This window comes from Stenella coeruleoalba (assembly GCF_951394435.1).
Source record: "Stenella coeruleoalba genome assembly, chromosome: 3".
Lineage (NCBI taxonomy): Eukaryota > Metazoa > Chordata > Mammalia > Artiodactyla > Delphinidae > Stenella > Stenella coeruleoalba.
The window spans coordinates 72,137,603-72,160,483 of NC_137148.1; the positions used below are offsets into that span (position 1 = coordinate 72,137,603).

The 22,881-nt window shown below is 36.7% G+C and overlaps 1 protein-coding gene across 1 annotated transcript; it reads right to left on the reverse strand.

The window, feature by feature from the left end:
- Nucleotides 1-106: 106 nt before the first annotated feature.
- Nucleotides 107-13,856, reverse strand: LYSMD3 (LysM domain containing 3). The gene is made up of 3 exons (XM_079916794.1): nucleotides 13,229-13,856; nucleotides 8,949-9,214; nucleotides 107-4,786 (listed from the first exon to the last, which is right to left on the reverse strand). The coding sequence occupies exons 2-3, from the start codon at nucleotides 9,201-9,203 to the stop codon at nucleotides 4,121-4,123; spliced, it is 921 nt and encodes a 306-aa protein (XP_079772920.1). The 5' UTR covers nucleotides 9,204-9,214; nucleotides 13,229-13,856; the 3' UTR covers nucleotides 107-4,120.
- Between the last annotated feature and the right edge of the window lie 9,025 nt (nucleotides 13,857-22,881).

Consider the following 22,881-nt stretch of genomic DNA (forward strand, 5'->3'; position numbering starts at 1 on the left):
ACTGTGTATTTATTGAGCAGGGATGCCAGTATCAAATGTTCTTGAACAAACCACCATCAACCAAACTCTAGGTGATTAAAGTTGTGATAACAAACTAATAGATTTGGATATTGAGAGAATGCTAAGAAACTCAGATGACCTTGTTAACCTTTCCTTCCCCACTACCTTCAGATGTACAGTATCAATGGCTTTCCTTAATTTGGTTAAATGCTCTTAAGTTAGTAAAAACTTCTTATAAGAAAAACTGTAAATACAATTTTAAGATCAAGATACTTTTAAAAATGGAGAAAACAAGGATTACACCACAAGTTCTCCATTAAATAAATAAAAACTCCAAATAACTGTCTCAATTCTTTTTGCTACTGGTATTTTAAAAAATTAATATTTTGAAATGGAAAGGTTGTTTCCGTGATAATAAAATTTACATATAAATAGAGCATATTGTCACACAACCAATCTGTAACTTGCCAAGAAGGTGTGGACCAGGTCTCATGAGGCCTTCTTCCATGAGATCAGAGATCCCCCCAACAAATAACATTCATCTGAAATTTTTTTCATTTCCTTTCACTTATGTACTATAAATAATCCAGTGTATTTTTTCAGTATAACAAGGGGGAATCTGAATTGGTAAATCTTTGGCAATTCAGTCTATCTTACATAGTATCTCTAATAGTTAGAGGAGGAGAAAAGGTTTGCTTTATTCAATTAAATTAACCAGATTCCATTTTCGATTGAATAATAAAATAGAAACTTTATTGCATTTTGCAGATCTTTTAAAATATGAAAAATGAGGGGCAAGAAGTTTTAAAAACCAGTTTTACAGATGTACATGCTAACATAACATTCTACAATTCCATGCTGCTTCTGTATAAAATACATTATACAAAAGACTTATATAATTTGCATACATAAAAAGAATTAAATAAAGCATCAGATTTCTATGATCTAACAGTGCAATATGCACATACTTGGAAGAAAATACTGATTTCCTGAGCAACTTTGTAATTCAAAATAAGAATGATTCCCATCATAATGTACCATTTAAATACAGACTCCTAAAAACTACACCTTTACTCTGTAACACTTTGACTGGATCTTTGTTTCACGATATTTCTAAAACTCTAATTGTATCCTTCATATTCCCAAGTAGGTAATTTTTGTAGTACTTTAAAAAGAACTAATGACTAAATAATGGTTCATTTAAAGAACTCTTCAGGCCACTGAACAAGTAAGTAGAGTCCAGAAAAAGATAAGCTTTAAAAAACAAAAGTCTTTGGAGAAATTAATTTAACATTACTGTCTTCTAATTCTTAACGTGGCCACCAGACTCTCTATAACTGATCTTAATATATCTTTTGGGGACATGAATCCTGTAATTTTCTAGAAATACGATGGCAAAAAATATTTAATTTAAATGGCATCCATTAGTTTGAAACAATCTTAACCATTTGTACCCAGACTTTAAGAATCTGCCCTTTTTAAAAATAGGTTTTTCTTCACTTGCAACTCCAACTTTTTAAGTGAACCAAATGCAGTGATTCACAGTTCCGTTACTTTTACATCTGCATGTATGTGTGTGTGTGTATATATCTTCTAATGTAAAGCCTCAAAGTAAATTCAAATAAGCGTTTCAACACAAAAGCCACAAAATCAAATAACTTTTCTTGTTTTATTAAGTTTTACAAAGTAATCTGCATTTGTTACAAATTTTGATGTATTAGTACTTTTTAAAAGCTAAAATTATTCTAAATCTATTAAATGCTTAAGAAATTTTTCTTTTACAAATGACACTTAAGGATTAGAATCTAGAATTCTATATATATAACAGAATTCTATATATGTTATACATATATATAGAATTATATATAATTCAAATTATATTCAATTAAGTAAAAAAATATATTGGGTTGGCCAAAAAGTTCCCTCTGTTTTTTCTGTAAAATGTTATGGAAAAATCCGAACAAACTTTTTGGCCAGCCCAATGTAATTCAAATATATGGACAAAGGAAACTGCCTGTGTCATAAGGATATGTTATACTGCCTTTAAGGAATAGGACACTCTGCAAGACAGAAAAGGTTTTTAATCAAGTACATGGTATACCTCATTACTTTTTAAAAAGTTACTTATTTTATAAATCAGACTTCTCTATCACAATTTCAAAGTACCGCTAGCAAAAAGGAATCCCTGACTCCGTAATTTCATCAATTTGATGTAAACAAAGTTCTTCAAAGGACATCTAGCCCATTCTACCCTAAAATAATCTGTATTTTCTTTCTTGAAACTTGATTTTCAGCAGGCTTAATAAATACAATGTAAACTGACCAAGTTAACACTGAGCATAAATTAGAAAGATCATACTTTTCTCAAGATGCCCAAAGCACATTAAAACAATTTTTTAAATCTTAAACTAATAGAGTTAACTCAAAAAATCAGTTTGCTACAAACCTCCATATTAACACTTTTTGGTAATTGTCTCAGGCCCTCTAATATATGCAAGGGCTTTAATGTTTGACACCTTTGTCCTGTCTTTCTATGATACACTGCTCCTAAAAGGACATTAAACCTCATTAAGCGTATATATTTATTCACCCCACTTTGTATCAAGACTGAAGTTTGAAATATAAAATGACTGGTCAAAAAGCTGAAACATTAAAAGTTAGGAAATAATGCCCAGAAAATTAGGTGGTATAATATATCTTAAGGTACATACTTTATTATACACAAACAGGCAAGCCAGACTCCACCAAATGAATCATTTTGATAGCATTTTAAAAACACATACTTTTAAAAACTAAATGATGGAATCAGTATGCAAATGCTTATTTAGCCAGACTCTGATCCATACAGATCTTAAAAGTGGCACTCTTTTCACCAATCCATATACACCTTTGGCCTCTCTTCCCCAATTTGATGCTCTAGTTCAGGGAAAAAAGACCTAAGCTGAACATTTTCTCTTTGAAAAACAGAGGTTAAGGGATCAATATACAAAACAATTTGTCTGTTTTTGCTAATGCAAAAGGTCTCTTTACCCTTGCTTTTCTGCAACAGACCTCAGAGACAGACAACAAAAATGTTACTATCCCATTAACTTGTGCCTGACAGTGAAGGTGGAGACAAATTTATACAGCCTATGTTATGAATCCTATCGGACCATCTGAAATAATGCTTAATTTTAATTCTAAAAATTATACTAGTTTACATAAAGTATTATAAGGCATTAAATGTAATTAAGGCATGTTATTACATGTAACACAGCAACAACTTATCACAGTATGTAAGGAAATATTTCCTAATTAATACTAATCTGTACATGTATAACACTTTTCATCAAAGAACAACAAAAGTGCTTTCAAACATCAGAGGCAAATATAATCACTTAAAACACAGAAGCAGAGGCAGCATTCTTTCAGAGACAAAGATAACTTTTAGGTCCTGACATAATCCAGTGTTCTAGTGACCAAATGGCAACTTCCCAACAGTTAACACATTAATTTGGGGGCTTAAAAATAATAATATATCTCAGCTTCTATTACAGACATTATACATTTCTTTCCCCTTTCTGTTCTACTTATGTTTTCATAGCGTATGTACTAAATGTGGGGTTTTTCTTAAGTTTCAAAATGAAATTTTAAGTCATATCAAATAATTTTATAATCAAACTTTTCTGCAACTAAATATTTTGATGGTTAGTAATAAATTTTCTTCAGTTGCAGACATCTGATGCTATCATTATTCTGCATAATGAATTTACTATTAATAATCTCAAACCAAAAACAATTGCTTAAAAAATAAAATTTGAACATAACCAGTCTTGAATAAGAAAAAAATGCATTTTCCAGGAACTTCCGAGACACATATTTAAATTCATTTCTGCTTTAAGCATTGATAAAAGAGATATACAGATGTACTGCTTTCAGAATCAACAACTAGCAACTGTAGGGATTTTATACTCAATCCATTTGTAAATGGCTCCAAAAAACAAACAAAAAAAAAAGGTGAAAAACAAAGCATCTTCAATCTCCCTAAATTCTGCCTTTGAAATGGTTATTTAATATAACTGATTCACCCACCAAATTCCAGATGCATATGTGATCGCTAACACTGTAACTGAACTAACTGCTATGTTTTGTGTCGAGCAGCAGGTAACTGAGAATATTGACTATAAAGCTTATGGTCATCTTGTGGGACAAAGGGTATTCCTTTAGTTGGAGCCATTTCATTTTCCATTTCTCTCTGCTGTGATGGGGGTGTGACTCCTGAATGCAAATGTGAAGAATCCACTGTTGAATGGTGACTAACATCCACTTTAGCTAAAATTTCATAATACAGCAAATAAAATACTGGCGTTATTATGCCTACTATCAACATTATCACTACAGCTGTCCACCACCCTATTCCCCAGTCTGCTCCATAATAAGGATCCTTACGTTGAATGTTTTTGTTATCAGGTTCAAAACGTACTTGTTGTGCTGTCAAGGCAGACACCACCTCATTAAGGTTCTCTCTTTTGGTGTCTGTACATTTTACTATTTGTTCTATGTCTCGGTCTACTTCTTTTAAAAAGCTACCAGCTGACTCACTGGAAGAAAGAAAATCATTAGCTGACAAAACTTCCTGTTGTTCTGAAAGGTACTGGACAGATGAAGGACGTGAAGTCTGTCTTCCTTTTGGAGGATAAAGTGTTTCAGTCAATGAACTAAACTTTTTTACTGGAATTTTGATAGACCTAAGGGCAAAAAAGTCTTGATCACTGATGAGATTGTTAACCCTCTTGATATCTGCTACCTGTAAAGAAAAAAAAAGCAAAATTCAACTAAATTCTAAATCAAAATAGAAGTAGTAATATTCATTCATCCCAGTTACTTTTGGAGGGAAAAAAAATTGAGCTTAATTATTAGAAGTAGTAAGTTATCACATCCAGAGAGGATTTTATATTATTTGTGGATAACAGTTCTATACCATTCTTGATCTACCAGTCTTAAGAAATCACCAATTACATTCTATAATCACCCACATATTATCAATATTAACACTAATCCTAGCTATTTAAGTAGATTCTAGGATCTTTTGGTATTTCTCTTTCTATATCATGCGCAAATATCATACTTCTGCCGCTTGTAAACAATTTGTGAAGGAAGGATTACAGATACTTACGTTCCTTCTTCTAATGTGGTGATTAGAGTATAGGCAAATGTCAACTTACCGAACTAAAAGTACCATATTTTATCAAAACCAAGATGCAATCCACTCTAAGATGTGCCATTATTTTATGTATCATTAAGGTAAAAAAAAAACCCCACCAAATATTGAAGACGCCACCATTCTAACTTCAAAGATGTTAAAATGTGTAAAAAAAATACACCTTAGAATTGATAAAATATGATAATTTGTCTCCTTCATTTGTCCCCTGAAGCCATTTTTCCCCAAACCTCTGGTGTAAATGCATTATTCAACTATCCCCCAGATCAGCCATTTTTATAAGCTTTCCTTATACATTTTATATAATCCTCAACCTGTCTACATGTTCTCTCCACCTGCCATTGTAAGGGGAGCAGGAGAGTGTTTCTCAAGTTACCAATTACTATGCCAGGCTCTCCAACTGCCTTTAAGTTATTAATCCACCATTTCCATCAATGCTGTAAACCAAGCACTGATCATTTATCACCTGATTGATATCAGAGAGGTAAAGTGAGTCTAGGATAAAACTTAGATTTCTGGCTTGGCCAACTCGATGGATGATGATGTCACTCACTGAGATTATGGAACACTGTAGAGGGATAAAAGAGAATGAACGCAGATTTCACACATGTTGACTTTGAGGTGCTTGAAATGTGCCAAGTGGAAGATGTCCAAAGGCAGTTATAAATGTATGCCTGAAATTCAGAAGAATGATCTCAGCTAGAGATATAGATTTGTGGATTACCAGCAAAAATGGTAATTGAAGTCACAAGAGTAGATTCACTAGAAAAAGTCTAGGAGAAAAAGGTAACATAGGAAAGATCCCTGAGGAATGCCAACATTTGAGGGGTATGCTGAGTTAAGAGAAATCCACAAAGGAGATTAAGAAACAGTGCCCAGGAAAGCACTATATGATGGTGGTTAAAAGCACAGACTATCTGGGTTTGAAGCATGGTCCTGACACTTTCTAGCTGTATGATTTGGGGCAAGTTGTTTAACCTGTCTGCAAATCAGTTTCACATATGTAAAATGACAGTAATAATACTACCTACCACATAGGATTACTGTGAAGATTAATGTATTAAAATGTCCAAAGAACATCTACAGTAGTGACACACAGTATGTTATGTAAATGTTAGCTGTTATTAAATTTTAATAGTAGGAAAGTCAGAAACCTGCAGAATCCAGGTTGTCAGACAGGGTTTTTAAGAGGTAGTAGTGACCTGGATTAACTGCATATTACTGATGAAGAATGAGAGTTCTTATTGGAAAAATCAATTCCTTTGAAGTGTATGTGTGGGAAGAAAAGGGAGAGAGGACTGAACAGTAACTTGGAGATGAGAGTGTAATGTTAAAGGGTGCTTTGTCATTTTACTACCTTGAGACTCTTTTAAGGCAAATGAAGATTCACTGACAAACCCCAAAGCCTGATCCTATTCTCTTTAAATGCTCTTTTGCCTGGTATTGTGTATTCTGACTAATAACTACTCAATAATCTTTCTGAACCAGGTTTCCAAGGTTTAGCATCTAACTAGGTTATCTCTCTAAATATCCCTATAATATTTTCTCTGTTATGCTAACTTCCTTGGTTACATTTAGGATTCCAAATGTAACCTTGAGCTTTTTGTTCCTCTTATCACTGTTTTATAACAGGCATGTTTTTAATAATTCCTAAGGCTGAATATTTACAAGTGGAATATAGCACTAATTACCATATTTTTAAATGATAAATCCTTTTGTAAGGTTAATCTTTTTTTTGCTAGTTGAGTTCTGTCAAAAGGGAGCACTGCTTAACTCCCTATCTCTGCTGTATCTATTTTCCCATTATTGTGGCCAATGCCATCTTTTCCCTAACGTTCAGCTGCCTTTCATCACTCTTCATTTTAATTAAGGAAACAGCGGATACACCCTGTGATTTCCCCCCCAATACATTTTCTATTGGCTTCTTCTCTTCTTTACTATAAATATTTTAGCCTAAGCCTGAATCATATTCATTGGATCATCTTCCAGTAACTTCTTTCTTGGATTCCCTCTAATTCACCAGCAGGTTCCCGCCCCCCACCACCCCGTTCTGCAGCACTCTTGTTAAAATCTTACAATGATGTTCTCTTACTATATATCAAACTTTCCCTCAGTTATATTAAATCACTTCATCCTAGTCTGTGTCACTCATTTCTGAAACAGCTATTAAACTTCCTCCGTTGTCCGCCTTATTTCCTCCTTGAAATCTCCACATCACTGTCATGCCTGAAATACTTTCTCCTTCTCACTTCATTGGAAATATGATCTATTTTTAATCATTCAGATGGCACTTCAAATTTCTCTTTTTCTAAGAAAATTTTCTAGGCTCATTAAAAGAAAACTAATGTCTTTCTCTAATAAAGCTGCTGGACCACACTCTTCTCTTGGATCTTCACCTTGATATTTTCAGTCTTGCCCCTAATTTTAAAGTCTTGATTACTTTCCATTATCATCCTTCTAAAGCACATTCTATAATTTATTTCTCAGTGGTCTTATTTCTCTACAGAACACATATTAACAATTTTATTTGCATTAAAGAATGAAATCAGATATTTTCTGATTTAACAATAAATAATGTTGCCATACATGAACAAGTCACAAAAAAAAAACCCAAACCCAGCTTTCTTACCTCATCAAGAAATGCATTTCAATAAAATATTTATTAAACATTTAAATTAAAATTTATAATGTTTGTTTTGATCAATTGTGAATAATTGCAATAATTATTCAGGAAAAATAATACATAGAACCTCATGGTCATCAGAGACTTTAAAATTAAATAATATATATATATAAATTTATCAATATATGTGTGTGTTTCTATTGGAGAGAACTATGACAGGTAATCAATAAAAGGTTTTCAAGATAAAAATATTTTATACTATGAAAGATTTTGGGGGGGATGAAAATATTAATCAAGGAGAAAAAAATTTTAAATATATAAAAAATTTTTAAATATAAAATTTCATGCTACTAAAAAAAGAGCTCATATATATATTTTAAATGAATAATTTTAGGTAGCAAATCCTGGTGGTATTTAGGATTCTATGCATATATTTAAAGAATATTCTAATAGTCTTATTTTTAAATATCAATATTGACAACATTCTGGAAATTAAATCCTTTATAACTACTTTAAGTCAGGATGTATTTAAGATGTTCACTTTAAAAGGTGCAAGGAGGTACACAGTATATACATTTCAAAATTCTTTTGGAAGCATGAGAATAAAAAGTTTGAAAATGAAAGATATCAACAGTTTCCATATCAATGTGTTTACATGAAAATAGATTCCATGCTATGGATACAAAATGGACATGACACAGACATTAAATGGATTTAAACAGAGTTTAATGCCTAGTAAAATAAAAAATATACCTTTCATCTATAAATCCCACTTTTGAGAATCTATTTCACAGAAATAAGGTACCAGTTGTGATGATATTCACTGCACAATGCAAAACATGGAGAAAATCCTATCAATGAGTAAGAGAACAACTTAATAAACACATTTGAGTGTTTTTCAATCTGAAAATAGAATCATGATTTAGAAATAAACAGAAATTCAAGTATTCACTTAAAAATTTAAAAAGTTAACATCCACCAACATGATACTGATTTCTGTGAAAAGACAAAAAAGTGGGTGGGGGGGGAATACAAGATAAAAGGGCACAGAATTTATTTCAATTTTGTGCTATGAACGAATAATTTATTTGGGGCTGCATTATGCAAAATCAAATTAAAACTTACCGTACAACAGTATTGAAGGGCTATTGCATTTAAAGTGTCTCCTTCCTGTATATCTTTTGTTAATACTATAATGTCATCAAGTCTATCTTTTGATGTACTTCTTCGGATTTTTTCTTTTCCTCTGGATCGAAGCTCATACACTTCAGCATCCTCCTCCAACATATCATTGTCTGTACAATTTCCAAATGCATGTACTTGACCACTTGAATGAACTCCTGGAAGAGGAAAACTACGATTCTGATGCCTCCCTGCCATAATGTCAAAATCTGGTAGGGAAAGAAGGCAGAGAAAACTTTGGAATGTAGCTGATCCATTTGACTAATTTACATGAATCTTATATTCAGGACACTTTATCTTTTGTTTTTTAAAGAATGGTTTTAGGTTCAAGTTTTATAGTTGTTGAAGTACAATGAACGTATTTGGCAATGGAGACAATGGGATGGGAGGAAGAAGTAATCCATTCTTATAGACCATATATCACAAAACATGGTGATGATTACATTTTAACAAGGGCAAATTGCTATATTTTTTTAGGTCAAAAAATTAAGTTTCCCCATTCTGAGGATGTGAAGAAAATTACAGAAATAATTTTGTATTATGTCTTAAAAACGTGTGATCATATATACAATTTACAGATCTGATAGAATCAAAGTATATGTTTTATATGTGCACACACAACACTTTTATGAACCCCAAACTTTCTGAGTTGTTCTGCATTTTAAGTTCCATGGGATTGAACTGTCTTTTGAACTCCCTACCTACTTCCCTGGATCACGCTGATTTCAGTATTTTTATTTAGTATAGTATGTACCTTCTATACAGGTCATAATTTTGCTCTCAACCAGGGATTTTTCTTCCCTGGCAGCTTTTCACCAAACTTTAACTTACCAAAGTCCTCATGAAACTCAATTTATGGTCTATAAAGATTGTGAACAGATTATAAGTTCTACATTCATTTCTACTTAAGAAAAGACATCTTAAGACTGACTGAGATGAGAGCTGACCTAAGTGTACTCACTCTCAACTCACCTTCATCAAGTTAATCTATCCTCATTAAAAAAGAACAATAAGCGGGAGAAGTTCTCCGATGGGAAGGGCACTGGGTGCTACCTGTTCCGAATGGATGACTTTGATGTGGGGATGCCACGATGCATGGTAATGCTGCCCGTGTCATCAACCACTCCTGTGAGCCCAACTGCTTCTCTCAAGTCACCCACGTGGAGGGCCAGAAGCCCATCATCATCTTCACCTACCCTGCACTGCACCCTGCATGGTGAGGAGCTCACCTATGACTACAAGTGCACCACTGACGATGCCAGCAACAAGCTGCCCTGCAACTGTGGTGCCAAGTGCTGCTGAAGCTATGGCTACCTGTCACAGCCCCTGCTGCCAGCTTGCCCCTAGCCTGGGGACTCCCTCATCCCTCCCAGAGCATCTCACCCCACCCTCATGTTCAGGGTGGATGTGGGCATGCAGGTGGTAAGGGCCCTGCCTCCACCCTTCCAGCCCGCCCACCCAGCAATCACCCCCTTCCTGCCCTGGGGGCCCAGAATAGATACTGTACAAAGGTTTCTAAATCCCTTCTTATCTATATTAAGAGGGTAGGATCCCAGGTGGAAACCAGATCCCCGCCCCCATAAAGTCTGTCAATGTTAAAAACAAAAAACAATACAAGAACATACAAAACTATTACCACATTCACAGTTTTAGCTTCATATTAATTGTTCACATAAGAAAGATAGTAGATTATCCTCAATTATTGTGAGAGATGGAGAGTAGAGAGGTCGTAAGAGGAATTTGGGGAGATAAAATACTTAAGGCTTAATGATGTGGCTCAGATATAAAGAGAAGAAGTTAGTTAAGGATCACACCAAGACTTGTGATTTGCATCCCTGAGTAAATGGTAGTGCCATTCTCTAAGATGTGGAACACTGGAAAAAGAGCTTGGTGGGGGCGGGGGGGCTTGGTGACGCTGACTGTAAATTCCTTTAAGACAACCAAAAAGAATGTCAGGTAGTCAAGTGGTCTATGTGGTCAAATTCAGAAAGGTCTGGGTGATATAATTTAATGACTCATCTGCACATAGGTGGAAACTGAAGCTGTGTAGATGAGATTACAGAGAGAGAGAGAGACAGAGACAGAGACAGAGAGAGACAGAGAGAGAGGGAGAGAGGGAGAGAGGGAGAGAGGGAGAGAGGGAGAGAGGGAGAGAGGGAGGGAGGAAGAGAGAGCGTGCACGCAGAATAAGAGGGTCCAAGACTGACCCTTGAAGAACTGCTACATTTAGTACCTAGACGAAGGAAAATCAGACTGCAAAGACGAAAAGAAGTGTTCAGAGGAGGAGGAAACCAAGAAAATGTTGTGCCATAGAAGCCAAGACTAAATGATGTATCAAAGCCAGTTGTGAATACTATGGACAAGTACCAGGTGAAAAAGAAAAAAATCGAAAAAGACCAACTCCAAAAGTCTGAGTTTGTAATATACATGACAATAGATTACATACTCTCTATGTCGGGACAGACTTTAAAATTTTGGGAACTATTTCATATCGTTGAATAGAACCCTTGAAAACCAGTTTCTGACTCTGTTCTGTGGCAACACTGTAATGCTTCAAAAACTCAAAGGTTTCTATTCAGATAACATAAATAACTAATAGCTATATATTAAGTCGATAATTTCACCTGTCCCCCCAAGAGCTACATTATTTATTGAACTGGAATTCCTAACTCAACAGCCACCAAACTAAAGAAAGCTACCACATTTTACATCTTAAAAGCAGTTTTAAAGTCACACCTGTTCCTTCAAGGAATTCTAACAAGTGACAACTCTAACAAGCTTAAAGATTAAACTTGTTTTAATACCATAATAAATTAAGGATGCTTTATTTTTATTCTGTTCTCAAAAAAGTTGAAAGAGTAGAGTATCTCACCTTCATCTAAAACAGATAATTTCCACTTATTTTACAGTCTTTCCTGTCTTTAATGTAGGGAATGTCTGTGAATCCTGTGGATTCCTAGGCAAAATTTTATACATATTTACATTTTTCTGAGGATAATATTTATTGTTTTCATATTCTCAAAAAGTTTAAAAAGTTATGAACCACTTAATATACAGCGATTTACCCATGGCTATACTGACTCAGTTATGCTGCCCTTTAGACGTTTTTCCCCTGATAATTTGGTCTTAGAACCCCAAACTGGCTTAGAACAGCTGAAATTCACTGAGCAATGCCCCAAAGCCATTTTAGATACTTATATCAACGTCTCTCCATGATATGTTGCTAAATAATATTTAAAGACTAGAATGTCATCTGTTTCACGATCTCTTCACTCCGCTTGGAATGAAACGCAGTCAGTAGAATACCACAAACTGTGTAGTCTGTTTCTGAATAATCAAGAATTGGTTGTGTCCCTAATTGACGCGAAAAGGTAGACTCTGGCCCAGGCATATAATTATCTGAGCCAAGTATATAGAGATAAGAAAGTACCCAGTATTCAAGTCATCTGGTTGAATTCTCTTCACCTGTCATAATTATCTTAAGGCAGGAAAAAAAAAGCACAAATACCCCCTTCAGAAAACTAAAACAAGCCTGCATGCTACGTAGATGACAAGAGTAACACAATGGATACCGTGTTGAAGCACTCATCAGCTCACTTTCTGACTGAAAATGATTTCCCAAACGCCTTCGTGCTGCATAAATGCTGCTGGGTGTTTCGCTTTGACATTCCTTAAGCAGAGAGCAATAAAAGGGCCACAGGTCACAATCCAGTTCAGCACTGAGACAGTATCACAGGGACTGTACCTGCCAGGGCCAATTCAGTTTCTAAAAACTTAACTTCCCTCCTCCTTTCCACACGTCTTGTTTTTTCTTTCCCTGTTACCCCTGCGAGAATTAAATCTCAGATCTCTATCTTACACCATCACACTTGGACGATGTGGACGAGATGCTGTCAACGAATATTCAACAGAGACACGAAGTTGTAGGAGAAATGTAGTGTGTCTAGGTGGGAAATGCGCTGCTCCGGGATTGGGGCAAGTAGGAGTCCTTCCTCTGAGCCTCAGTTTCCCCGACAGTGTAACAAGGGGCTTTGGTGGAGCTGGTCTCGAAGGTCTCCCCTGCCTCGGAGTCTCTTCAACGCGGGCTGGGGTCCAAGCCCCAACCAGGTGCCTCGCCACATCTGCGGCCGCGGGGTCCGCGCCGCCTCCAGCGAGGGTGCAGCTGGGGCCCAACCCCGCCGGCCGGGACCCGGCCACCCCCGACCTCTCACCGCGATCTTTACCTGTCCCGTTAGCAGGCGGGACTCAACGAGGAGACGGCTACCAAGTCCGCCGCCGCCGCTGGGGAGGCCGTCCCGGGCCAGTTCATGGCCGGGCCTCCGTTTTTGGCTGCCCCTGTAGACCGTCACCGCCGCCGCCAACGTCTCGGCCTTTTCGTGCAGTGCGCCGCCGCCACGTCCGCAAACCTGCCGTGCGTCATCGCGTCAAGTGGGCGGAGGTGGGAAGGGACCTGGAGGAGGCGGAGGCCGGGGCGCGGGGGCGAGCCTAGAACCTGGGGCTTCCCAACCACAGGCCTACGCGGGCGCGCAGACGCAGAGATTCCGCCGCAGCCCAGGAGTAGAGTCCGGTTCCAGCCCCGCCCCTGACTCCTCCCCTTGGGCCCCGCCCCGTCATCCCCAGTAAGTAATAGGTCCAGGGCCAAGGCTCGGGGCTAACCCGGCGGCCCGGGGCGACCTTCCGGCTGCGCCTTTGTCCTTCGTTCGCACAGTGCTGGCAAAGGCTGGCTAGAAAACACTGAGTGGGGCGGTGCTAGCAGGGGATTTGTCGGCGGCTGTTGTGCATTTCCTCTTGCTCTGCATCTGGAGGTTTCTGTGTGATGGGGAAGGACTCCCCAAAGCATAGTATCGACATCCATGTTTTAGATTGTTCTGTGCTTCTAACTCTTCCTGCTGAATCCTCTAGACTCCTGCAGAAAAGACAAAATGCTGGAGAAAAAACCCTTGGGCTGCGGGAGACAGTTGTTTCAGCCTTTGTGTTTTTAGGTGAGGAAAGTGAGCCACCTAGAGTTAGGCCCCGGGAAGTAATTGCCCTCGAGCCCTGGTTCCAGGCTTCCTATTCTCAATGAGACAAGGCTGTCTACAAGTTATAACTTATTTTGTTTTGAAAATTAACTGAAAGTCTACCAAGTCAGTTTTGGAGTCAATAAGATATTAGTTTGAAAAATGACAAATTCATGACCTCATATATGATTCTTCTCAGAAATTTACTGAATGAGTATGATAATGTGTTTGAATTTATGTAAATGAGTGTAAAGCGTTTTAACGATGTGCCTAACGTCTCCCAGTGTTGACGTTAGACTTTGCACTTTGACGACCGTGCTGTCTTATAACAATATACATTTTAGACCCAAACAGGCAGGGTGCAGGGTGTAGGGCACTTCTTTTCAGAATGTCTGAATATTTATGCATCATGAAACCTTTGAAGCTTTGTTTCAAATTATTCTCAAAGAGTGTGTTTTTTGTTTTCTGGGAGGTGCCTCAGTAAAGGTTAGGAATTCTGCATTGCGATATTTTTCTTTTATTTGAGGGGATAGGCACTGTGCTCCACAATCTGCAAAAAGAACTGGAGGAGAAGAAGACTTTAAAAAAAAAATGTTTTTTAAGTTTGTCGGAGCTGTTCTGTATGCTGTTGCCCTTGTGACACCCCTGTCTGTAACCATTTATCACTGAGACATTTTCTCATCGGTAAACAAAGGATATATTCCCTACTTGATGTGTAGGGCTCAAGCTGCTCAGCCTTCATGAATGTTAATGTGAATACAACCTTCTTTCTGCATATAGGTTACTTTTCTTATTTTAATGTCAATAGGCAGTGGAATCCATGTGAAAGCCCGAGAGATAGAATTTCAAGCACTTCTACAGGACTGCTACCTGTTTCCTTTGTATAAATACTTTCTCAATGACATGTGCATGCTCTTGAACCATTATTTATATTTGACAAAGGTGCAGTTATTGAGCTTTTTACAAAAAGACACTAATAGAATTATATCTTATTATTAGAATATACAAAGGAAGCAGTTAGCCATGAATTTTGGCCAAGTTCCAAAAAGCTGGCCAGAAGGAACAAGTACTTTGTCCTTGAGAAACAGGATGTCCCTAGTGCTGAGCAAGGCCACAAGGATTTTCAGTTTTTTTAGATCTCATCTGACACAGTTTTTATTAAAAGGCTGTAGATGAAAGAATATGTAGTTTCTATGAATGTGTATTTCTGACATTAAACATTTAGGTTTTGTGGTTTGCCCCAGAATAAAAATTGTATTTTAATAAGAGTGTAAAGTGATGCAACCAGTTAGGAGTGTTACTTGGAAATGTGAAAGTTAAAAATGCAATTGACTGAACTAGTACAATGCAAAGTAATTACCTTGGATTCACTTACAGATAAACGTGTAAGATTTAACAGATAGGTTCAGGAATGTTTACTACAGTAATAGCCAAAAATCTGAAAATATTCTAAATGTTCATCAATAACAGACTAGAAACTTCTGGTACATTTAAATAATGCAATATTATGCCTTTGCTCAAAACAATGAAGTTGTTTTTCTTATTTTCTAATTTATTCATTCATTTACCTAACACATTTTTTCTGGAGAAAAAGTATTTGTGAGACCTTTGTTCTAGGCATTGGGAGTACAATGCTTAAAAAGACAAAGTTTCCTTATTCATGGAGCTTCCATGACTAGATACATGGAAAGGTCTCCAAAACGTATTTTAAAGAGAAAAAAGTAAGCTGCCACATAGGAGGTATGTTATTCTTTTGTAATAAAATTTTAAATGCACAGCCCTCATCGCCCCCCCCACACACATTCATATATCTATATAGGAAAATGCATTTAATTTTTCTTTCTAGAAAATTACTAAAGGAATTTTTAACAGTGATTGAAAGGACTAGATGTGGCAGGAAACTTTGCCTTTTCTTTTTAGACCTCTCTACATAGACTGAATTTTTATTACCATGTGCTTTTATTATTATTTAAAAATATTAAGACTGAACACATATTATTGATGAATAACTGGACTTGTTTTATCCACAGTTAACCAATAGTCAACAATGCACTCCTTAATCATTCCTGAGTCTCTTTGTACCTTGTGTTCAAGTAGTGAATGTCTGTAAAAAAGAACGAGATCAAATCTGGTTCTTGGAAATCAAAAAAATGAAAGAGTAATGGAACATTTAATTATTTTTATATTTCGTCTTTATTTCCCTCTGCCAAGTTTCTTTCATCCTTGCTTCTTAAATCTTTGCTCCTTCTTGTATCTTTTTATCAGCTGTTCCTTCTCATTCTACTTTCTAGAAGTAAAAAACTGTAGTACACCAAGGAAATACTTAAATGAATTTAAAACTGGATTATGAGAGGAAACCTAAAAAACCCCTCATCTCTGATCTTCAAACTATATGTAGAAAAAATTATTGTGTCTCTTCTCCAAAAGTCTTGAAAAAAACCAACAAACCAGACTGCATGATTCAGATTATGTTCTGCTAGAGATAAACCAGATGAGCTCCCTAGTTGCTGTTCACCCTGTGATTTTAAAGCATAGCGATTATCATAATCACAGCTCTGCCATAACGTGGATAAAAGAAGAGTCAAGTATACTTCAGGAGTTCAGAGTTGCTTATAAATGCAATTATAAATGCATTTATATATGCAAATATAAATGCTTATAAATGCAAATAAATGTCAGGGATATTAACTGTGACTTGAATGACTTCAAAAGTCTCTATCAATACAGACGTTACTAGATGAAAACTAGACTCAAAATACTATTCTTAAATTCTTTAGCTAGGTAGTTGTTACACATAGAAAGCAATAGTTATATATGTTTACAATTAAGTAGACTATAGTTTTTTTTTTAATAAATTTATTTATTTTTGGCTGTGTTGGGTCTTCGTTGCTGCACATGGCCCTTCTCTAGTTGCGGTGAGCCGGGTCTACTCTTTGTTGTGGTGCGCAGGCTTCTCATTGTGGTGGCTTCTCTTGTTGAGGAGCACGGGCTCTAGGCACACGGGCTTCAGTAGTTGTGGCTCGTGGGCCCTAGAGTGCAGGCTCGGTAGTTGTGGCGCACGGGCTTAGTTGCTCCGTGGCATGTGGGATCTTCCTGGACCAGGGCTCGAACCCATATCCCCTGCATTGGCAGGCGGATTCTTAACCACTGCACCACCAGGGAAGTCCCAAGTAGACTATAATTTGAAATGCCTTGTTTCCTGTGAGCTCTACAATTACTGTGGCCACATAAGTAAATTGGGGCAGGTGAATGCCCTAGGATCTATAACCTGCTTATTGCTTTGCCTACTCCTCCAACGACCTATGATAGTCAGACAGAATTAATTGAGTCCACTTCACCAAAGGAAAACGTGATAGATGACCCAGTCAATGGAACTGGGTGAGGGCATCTGGAATTGGAGGGCAAGTCAAAATAAAGTCCAGAGAGTGGATATCCAGTTAGATTTCTTAGGTATTCAGTAATGTGTTCATGGAGTCAGGAAGATCAGGAGGTGGGGAAGCATAAAGAAAAAATGAAGACATACCTGGAAAGGTCTCCAAAATGAAGACACAAAAGTGTTTTCTTGTTCTAGTCTAGGTCTTTCTAGATAGTTAAGAGACCACTCCTGTGACAGTCCTTAGCTTAACCAACAGTATTTGAAAAGACAAGATAGAAATTCAAAGCAAAGCTTCCATGCCCATATAAAGAATCATAGAACAGCAAGGTGCATATACCTAATGAGAAGGTAGTGCTCATCTGACAAAATATAGACAGAAATTACATCTATTCATTTGACAAATATTAACTAAGCATCTACTGGATTTCAGGCTCTGTTTTAAGCACTGGGGATCTGTAGTAAACAATCAGGCCCAAATCCTTGTTTTCATGGAGCTGAGTTTCTTGTGGTGGAAGAGAGATAAAATAAATAAATGAAACATTAGTATGTTAGATAGTGATAATTTAATGGAGGAAAACTAAGTAGGGAAGGAGGTTGCCGTAGTTTGTTGTTTTTATTGAAGTTGATTTACAATGTTATGCCCATGTCTGCTGTACAGCAAAGTGACTCAGTTATATACATATAGACATTCTTTTTTGCAGTGTTTTGGGTGGGGGGGGGGGGCGTTGCTTTTGCAATTGGGTAGGTAAGGAAAGGCCTGATTGAAAAAGTGATAGACACAGGCCTGAAGAGAGTCAGTTTGTGAGCCATGTTGGCACATGGGAGGAGAGCTTGCCAGGCAGAAGGAACAGCCAAGTGCCAGGTCTAGAGGAATTGTGCAGTGTATTGGAGGGACAGCAAGAAGGCCGGTGTGGCTGGAGTGGATTGCACAAGGTCAGAGAGCAACAGGACATGAGGTTTAGAGGGAGACAAATCAGATAGGACTTTGTAAGCCATTCCCAGGACTTGGGCTTTTACTCCCAGCAAGATGGGAAACCATGGGAGGGTTTGGAGCAGAGGAGGACATTATCTACCTTTTAAATGGATCATTTAGGAGAGCCAGGATAGAAGCAGGTAGATCAGTTAGGAGGCTATTGCAGTAACTAGAGCAGGAAAGAGGTTGGAGTGAATCAGAGAGAACATAATATATCAGATTGATTTGGATTAAAAATACTTGGTTTAAAAATATTTTTTCAAAGCACCCAATTTCGTGAGGTTGCTCCATTTTGGTTTTTAAGATATTTTTCACTGGTTCCTTCTTGTATACCTTCATTAGTGAGTCTCTTTTCCCTGTTAATACTAAATAAGGCAGATTTACCACTGTAGCAATTGTTGCATCTAAGTTTCCCTTCTCCCTTCTCACCATGTTTTCTTTTATTTACAGTTAAGGTTGAGCTGATTTTTTTCCTCTTTTTTCCAAGCTTTAATCCTATCGGGCTTCTAAATCCTTTCAGAATTATTTGAAGCAAAGAATGCCTGCTGACTTCAAAGAGGGTTTCACACTTGGATTTACCCGCTGCGGCATATAACGAGAGTAGTGGAACCTTCCTTCCTTTCCACAGAATAGTGTGTTTGGCAATGGTATATGTTGACCAGTGAACAGTCTGTTAAGAAGAAACACACTGAAACTCATTTTTTTTGGATCTGTTATTTTGAAAAGGACTTATTTTCCTTTCTAATATTCTAAATCTAATCTGTTATTTTATAGGAGAATCGATTTGTATTAATAGAAACTTGATTTACTTCCCTTTTATTACCTTGCCTTTAAGGTTACACTATAGATTTGCTTATCTATAGCATAACATAATATAAATGAATAATTTGTTTATAAAGATTTCTAAATCTTATTGCTTCACTATAGCAGTCCTCAAAAGAAAATTCCTTGTGTATTACTCTTGGCTTTGTGAAAGACAATTTATATAGATTTTATAATTAATGCTGATGCAAAAGAAGGGATTAGCTTGAGAAAGAATAATTCTTTGTATAAAAATATTATGGTTGGGCTTCCCTGGTGGCAGAGTGGTTGAGAGTCCGCCTGCCGATGCAGGGGACGCGGGTTCGTACCCCGGTCCGGGAAGATCCCACATGCCGCGGAGCGGCTGGGCCCGTGAGCAATGGCCGCTGAGCCTGCACGTCCGGAGCCTGTGCTCCGCAACGGGAGAGGCCACAACAGTGAGAGGCCCGCGTACCGCCAAAAATAAAAATAAAAAATTATGGTTGCTCATAAGACAAAAGCCATTAAAACCATTACATAATCTAGTCTGGTAAAATAGATATGCTAGCTTTTCTGCTTTATTTGGTTTTAGCAACTGGATGGGATAGAGTTTGGTGGTGAATGTGATGTGAATACACGAAAGGGTTTATACTAAATCTTTTTTCTTCCTGCCTTGTCCTACCTTCCATGAGCCATATTCACCTTTCTCTAAATATCTGTCCTTTCCCCATTAAAATTCCAATTTCATAATAATTGAAAGTGGGGACTACTATTGCTGGTTGGGTGTGTGTAATGAGAGCACCTAAAGGCATTGCTAGTAGACTGGAAAACTTCAACAAGGAGATTATGATAAGAATGGTAACATCTACTTCTTTCAACATTTGTGAATTAAGGCAGTTTTATGCAAAACTGACATTTCAATAGCTATACCAGCTTTTGTCAAAGTGTGGTCTGCCAAACTTGTCTAAGTGTGGTCTTACCAATCCCCAAGACTCCTTCATAGAGTCCTCAAGGTCAAAACTATTTTTGCAATAATTCTAAGTTATTTGCCTTGCTCACTGTGGTATCATTTGTACTTGCGTGAATGAATCAAGGCCGTGGCATCAAACTATATTAGTAGTCATTATATTGCTCACTGCTACATACTCATTTTTTATTTTTAATTTTATTTATTTATTCATTTATTTGGCCGTGCCACACAGCTTGCAGGATCCTAGTTCCCCAACCAGGGATCGAACCTGGGCCTGCAACAGTGAAAGGGCCAAGTCCTAACCACGGGACTGCTAGGGAATTCTCCATACTCATTTTTTCTTTTAAAAAAAACCCTTTACTTGAGAATGTTCCTTAATTATTAAATTTCAACCCTTGACTACTTATTATTATTCTTTCTGATGAAATGTTAAAGCTGCATAAAGTTCTTCTACTACATATCAAAGTACAGTGGTTGTTTGGAAGAAAAGCCCTTGAGTTGAGTTGGAAGCTGAACAAGCCATTTTTATCATCGGACACAAATTTAATAGAAAGAATGACTGATAGAAAAACTATGGTCAATAAGACTTGGATATTTGGTGGATATTTTCTTGGAAATGGACAGAGTAAGCCAGTTACTTCAAGGAAAACAAGACAGCATTTGCTACCATTGATAAAATTCAAGCTTTATCTCAAACAAAATTTAGATTTTAGAAAACTTTTATTGCCTCTATAAGTTTGGCAGCTTCCCAAAACTGAAAGAATTTTGTGATGAAATTGGTGGTGATATTATAATAACATGGTTTTTCAAATATCATATTATGAAAAGTATCAACTCTTAAACAATGTTCATAACTCAGTATACCTAATATTTTCCAAATGTACAGTGTTACAAAATCATGCACAGATAAAAGATGCATTTAAAGTATAAGGCCAAGGGGGACTTCCCTGGTGTCTGAGACTCTGCGCTCCCAATGCAAGGGGCCCGGGTTCCATCCCTGATCAGGAAACTAGATCCTGCGTGCCACAGCTAAGACCTGGTACAGCCAAATAAATAAATAAATATTTTTTTAAAATGATGAAGTATAAGACCAAGGGATTTTAATGTGAGTAAATAAAAAATGCTTATTGATATGATTTCACATGCCACATTGCAGCTAACCTTTAAGAAACTATCACTTACTGAGACTTGATATAGTTATCAAAGACAAATATCTATAATTATCTGAAAAACTTGCTAAAATTCTTTTTTCCTATCTTAACTAAATAAATATGAGAAGCTGGATTTTCTTCATATACTTCCACCAAAACAATATATAACAACAGACTGAATGCAGAGCAAACAGAAGAATCCACCTGTCATTAGTTCTAATAAATACCTTTAGCAAAGTTGTGGGATGCAAGATCAATGCATAAAAATCACTAGTATTTCTATACACTGCAATGAACAATCTGAAAGAAAATTTAGAAAATAATTCCATTTATTATAGCACTGAAAAGAATAAACACTTAGGAATATATTTAACCAAGAAGGTGCAAGACTTGTGCACAAAAACTACAAAACAATGCCAAAAAAATTAAAACAACATCAATAAATGGAAAGGCATCCTGTATTCATGGACTGGAAGACTTATGATTGTTAAGATGGAAATACTCCCCAAAGTGATCTACAGTTTCAATGCAATCTCTATGAAAATCCCAATGGACTTAGAAGGAAAAGCTAATACTAAAATTCATAACGAATGGCAAGGGATTCCAAACAGTCAAAACACTCTTAACAACAAAAAAAGCAAAGTTGGAGGACTCATGTTTTCCAATTTCAAAACTTACCACAAAGCTAAACTAATCAATACAGTGTTGTACTGGCATAAGGATAGACATACAGAATATATTCAATGGAATAAAATTGAGTTCAGAAATAAACCTATACATCTATAGTCAATTGATTTTTTCTTTTTTTCTCTTTTATTGATTTTTTTAAATTATTTTTAACTTTTTTTTTTTTTTGCAGTACGCGGGCCTCTCACCGCTGCGGCCTCTCCCGTTGCGGAGCAAGGCTCCGGATGCGCAGGCTCAGTGGCCATGGCTCATGGGCCCAGCCGCTCTGTGGCATGTGGAATCTTCCCGGACCGGGGCACGAACCCGTGTCCCCTGCATCGGCAGGCGGACTCTCAACCACTGTGCCACCAGGGAAGCCCCTATTTTTAACTTTTTAAAAAAATTTTTTAATTGAGTTAGAGCTGATATACAATATTATATAAGTTACTGGTGTACAATATAGTCATTCATAGTTTTTAAAGGTTATAGTCCATTTATAGTTACTATAAAATATTGTCTATAGTCCCTGTGTTGTATAGTATATCCTTGTAGCTTATTTTATGCATAATAGTTTCTGCCTCTTAATCCCCTAGCTCTATATTGCCCCTCTCTCCTTCCCTCTCCCCACTGGTAACCATCAGGGATTTTTTTGTATATCTGTGAGTTGGTTTCTTTTTTGTTATATTCACTAGTTTGTTGTATTTTTTGGATTCCACATATAAGTGACATCATATGGTATTTGTCTATTTTTGTCTAACTTATTTTATGTAGCATAATACCCTCCAAGTCCATCCATGTTGTTACAAATGACAATTTCATTCTTTTTTATGGCTGAGTGGTATTCCATTGTATGTATTACCGATCTTCTTTAGTCATTCTTCTGTTGCTGGACAGAAGATCACTTCCATATCTTGGCAATTGTAAATAATGCTGCTCTGAACTTTGAAGTGTGTGTATCTT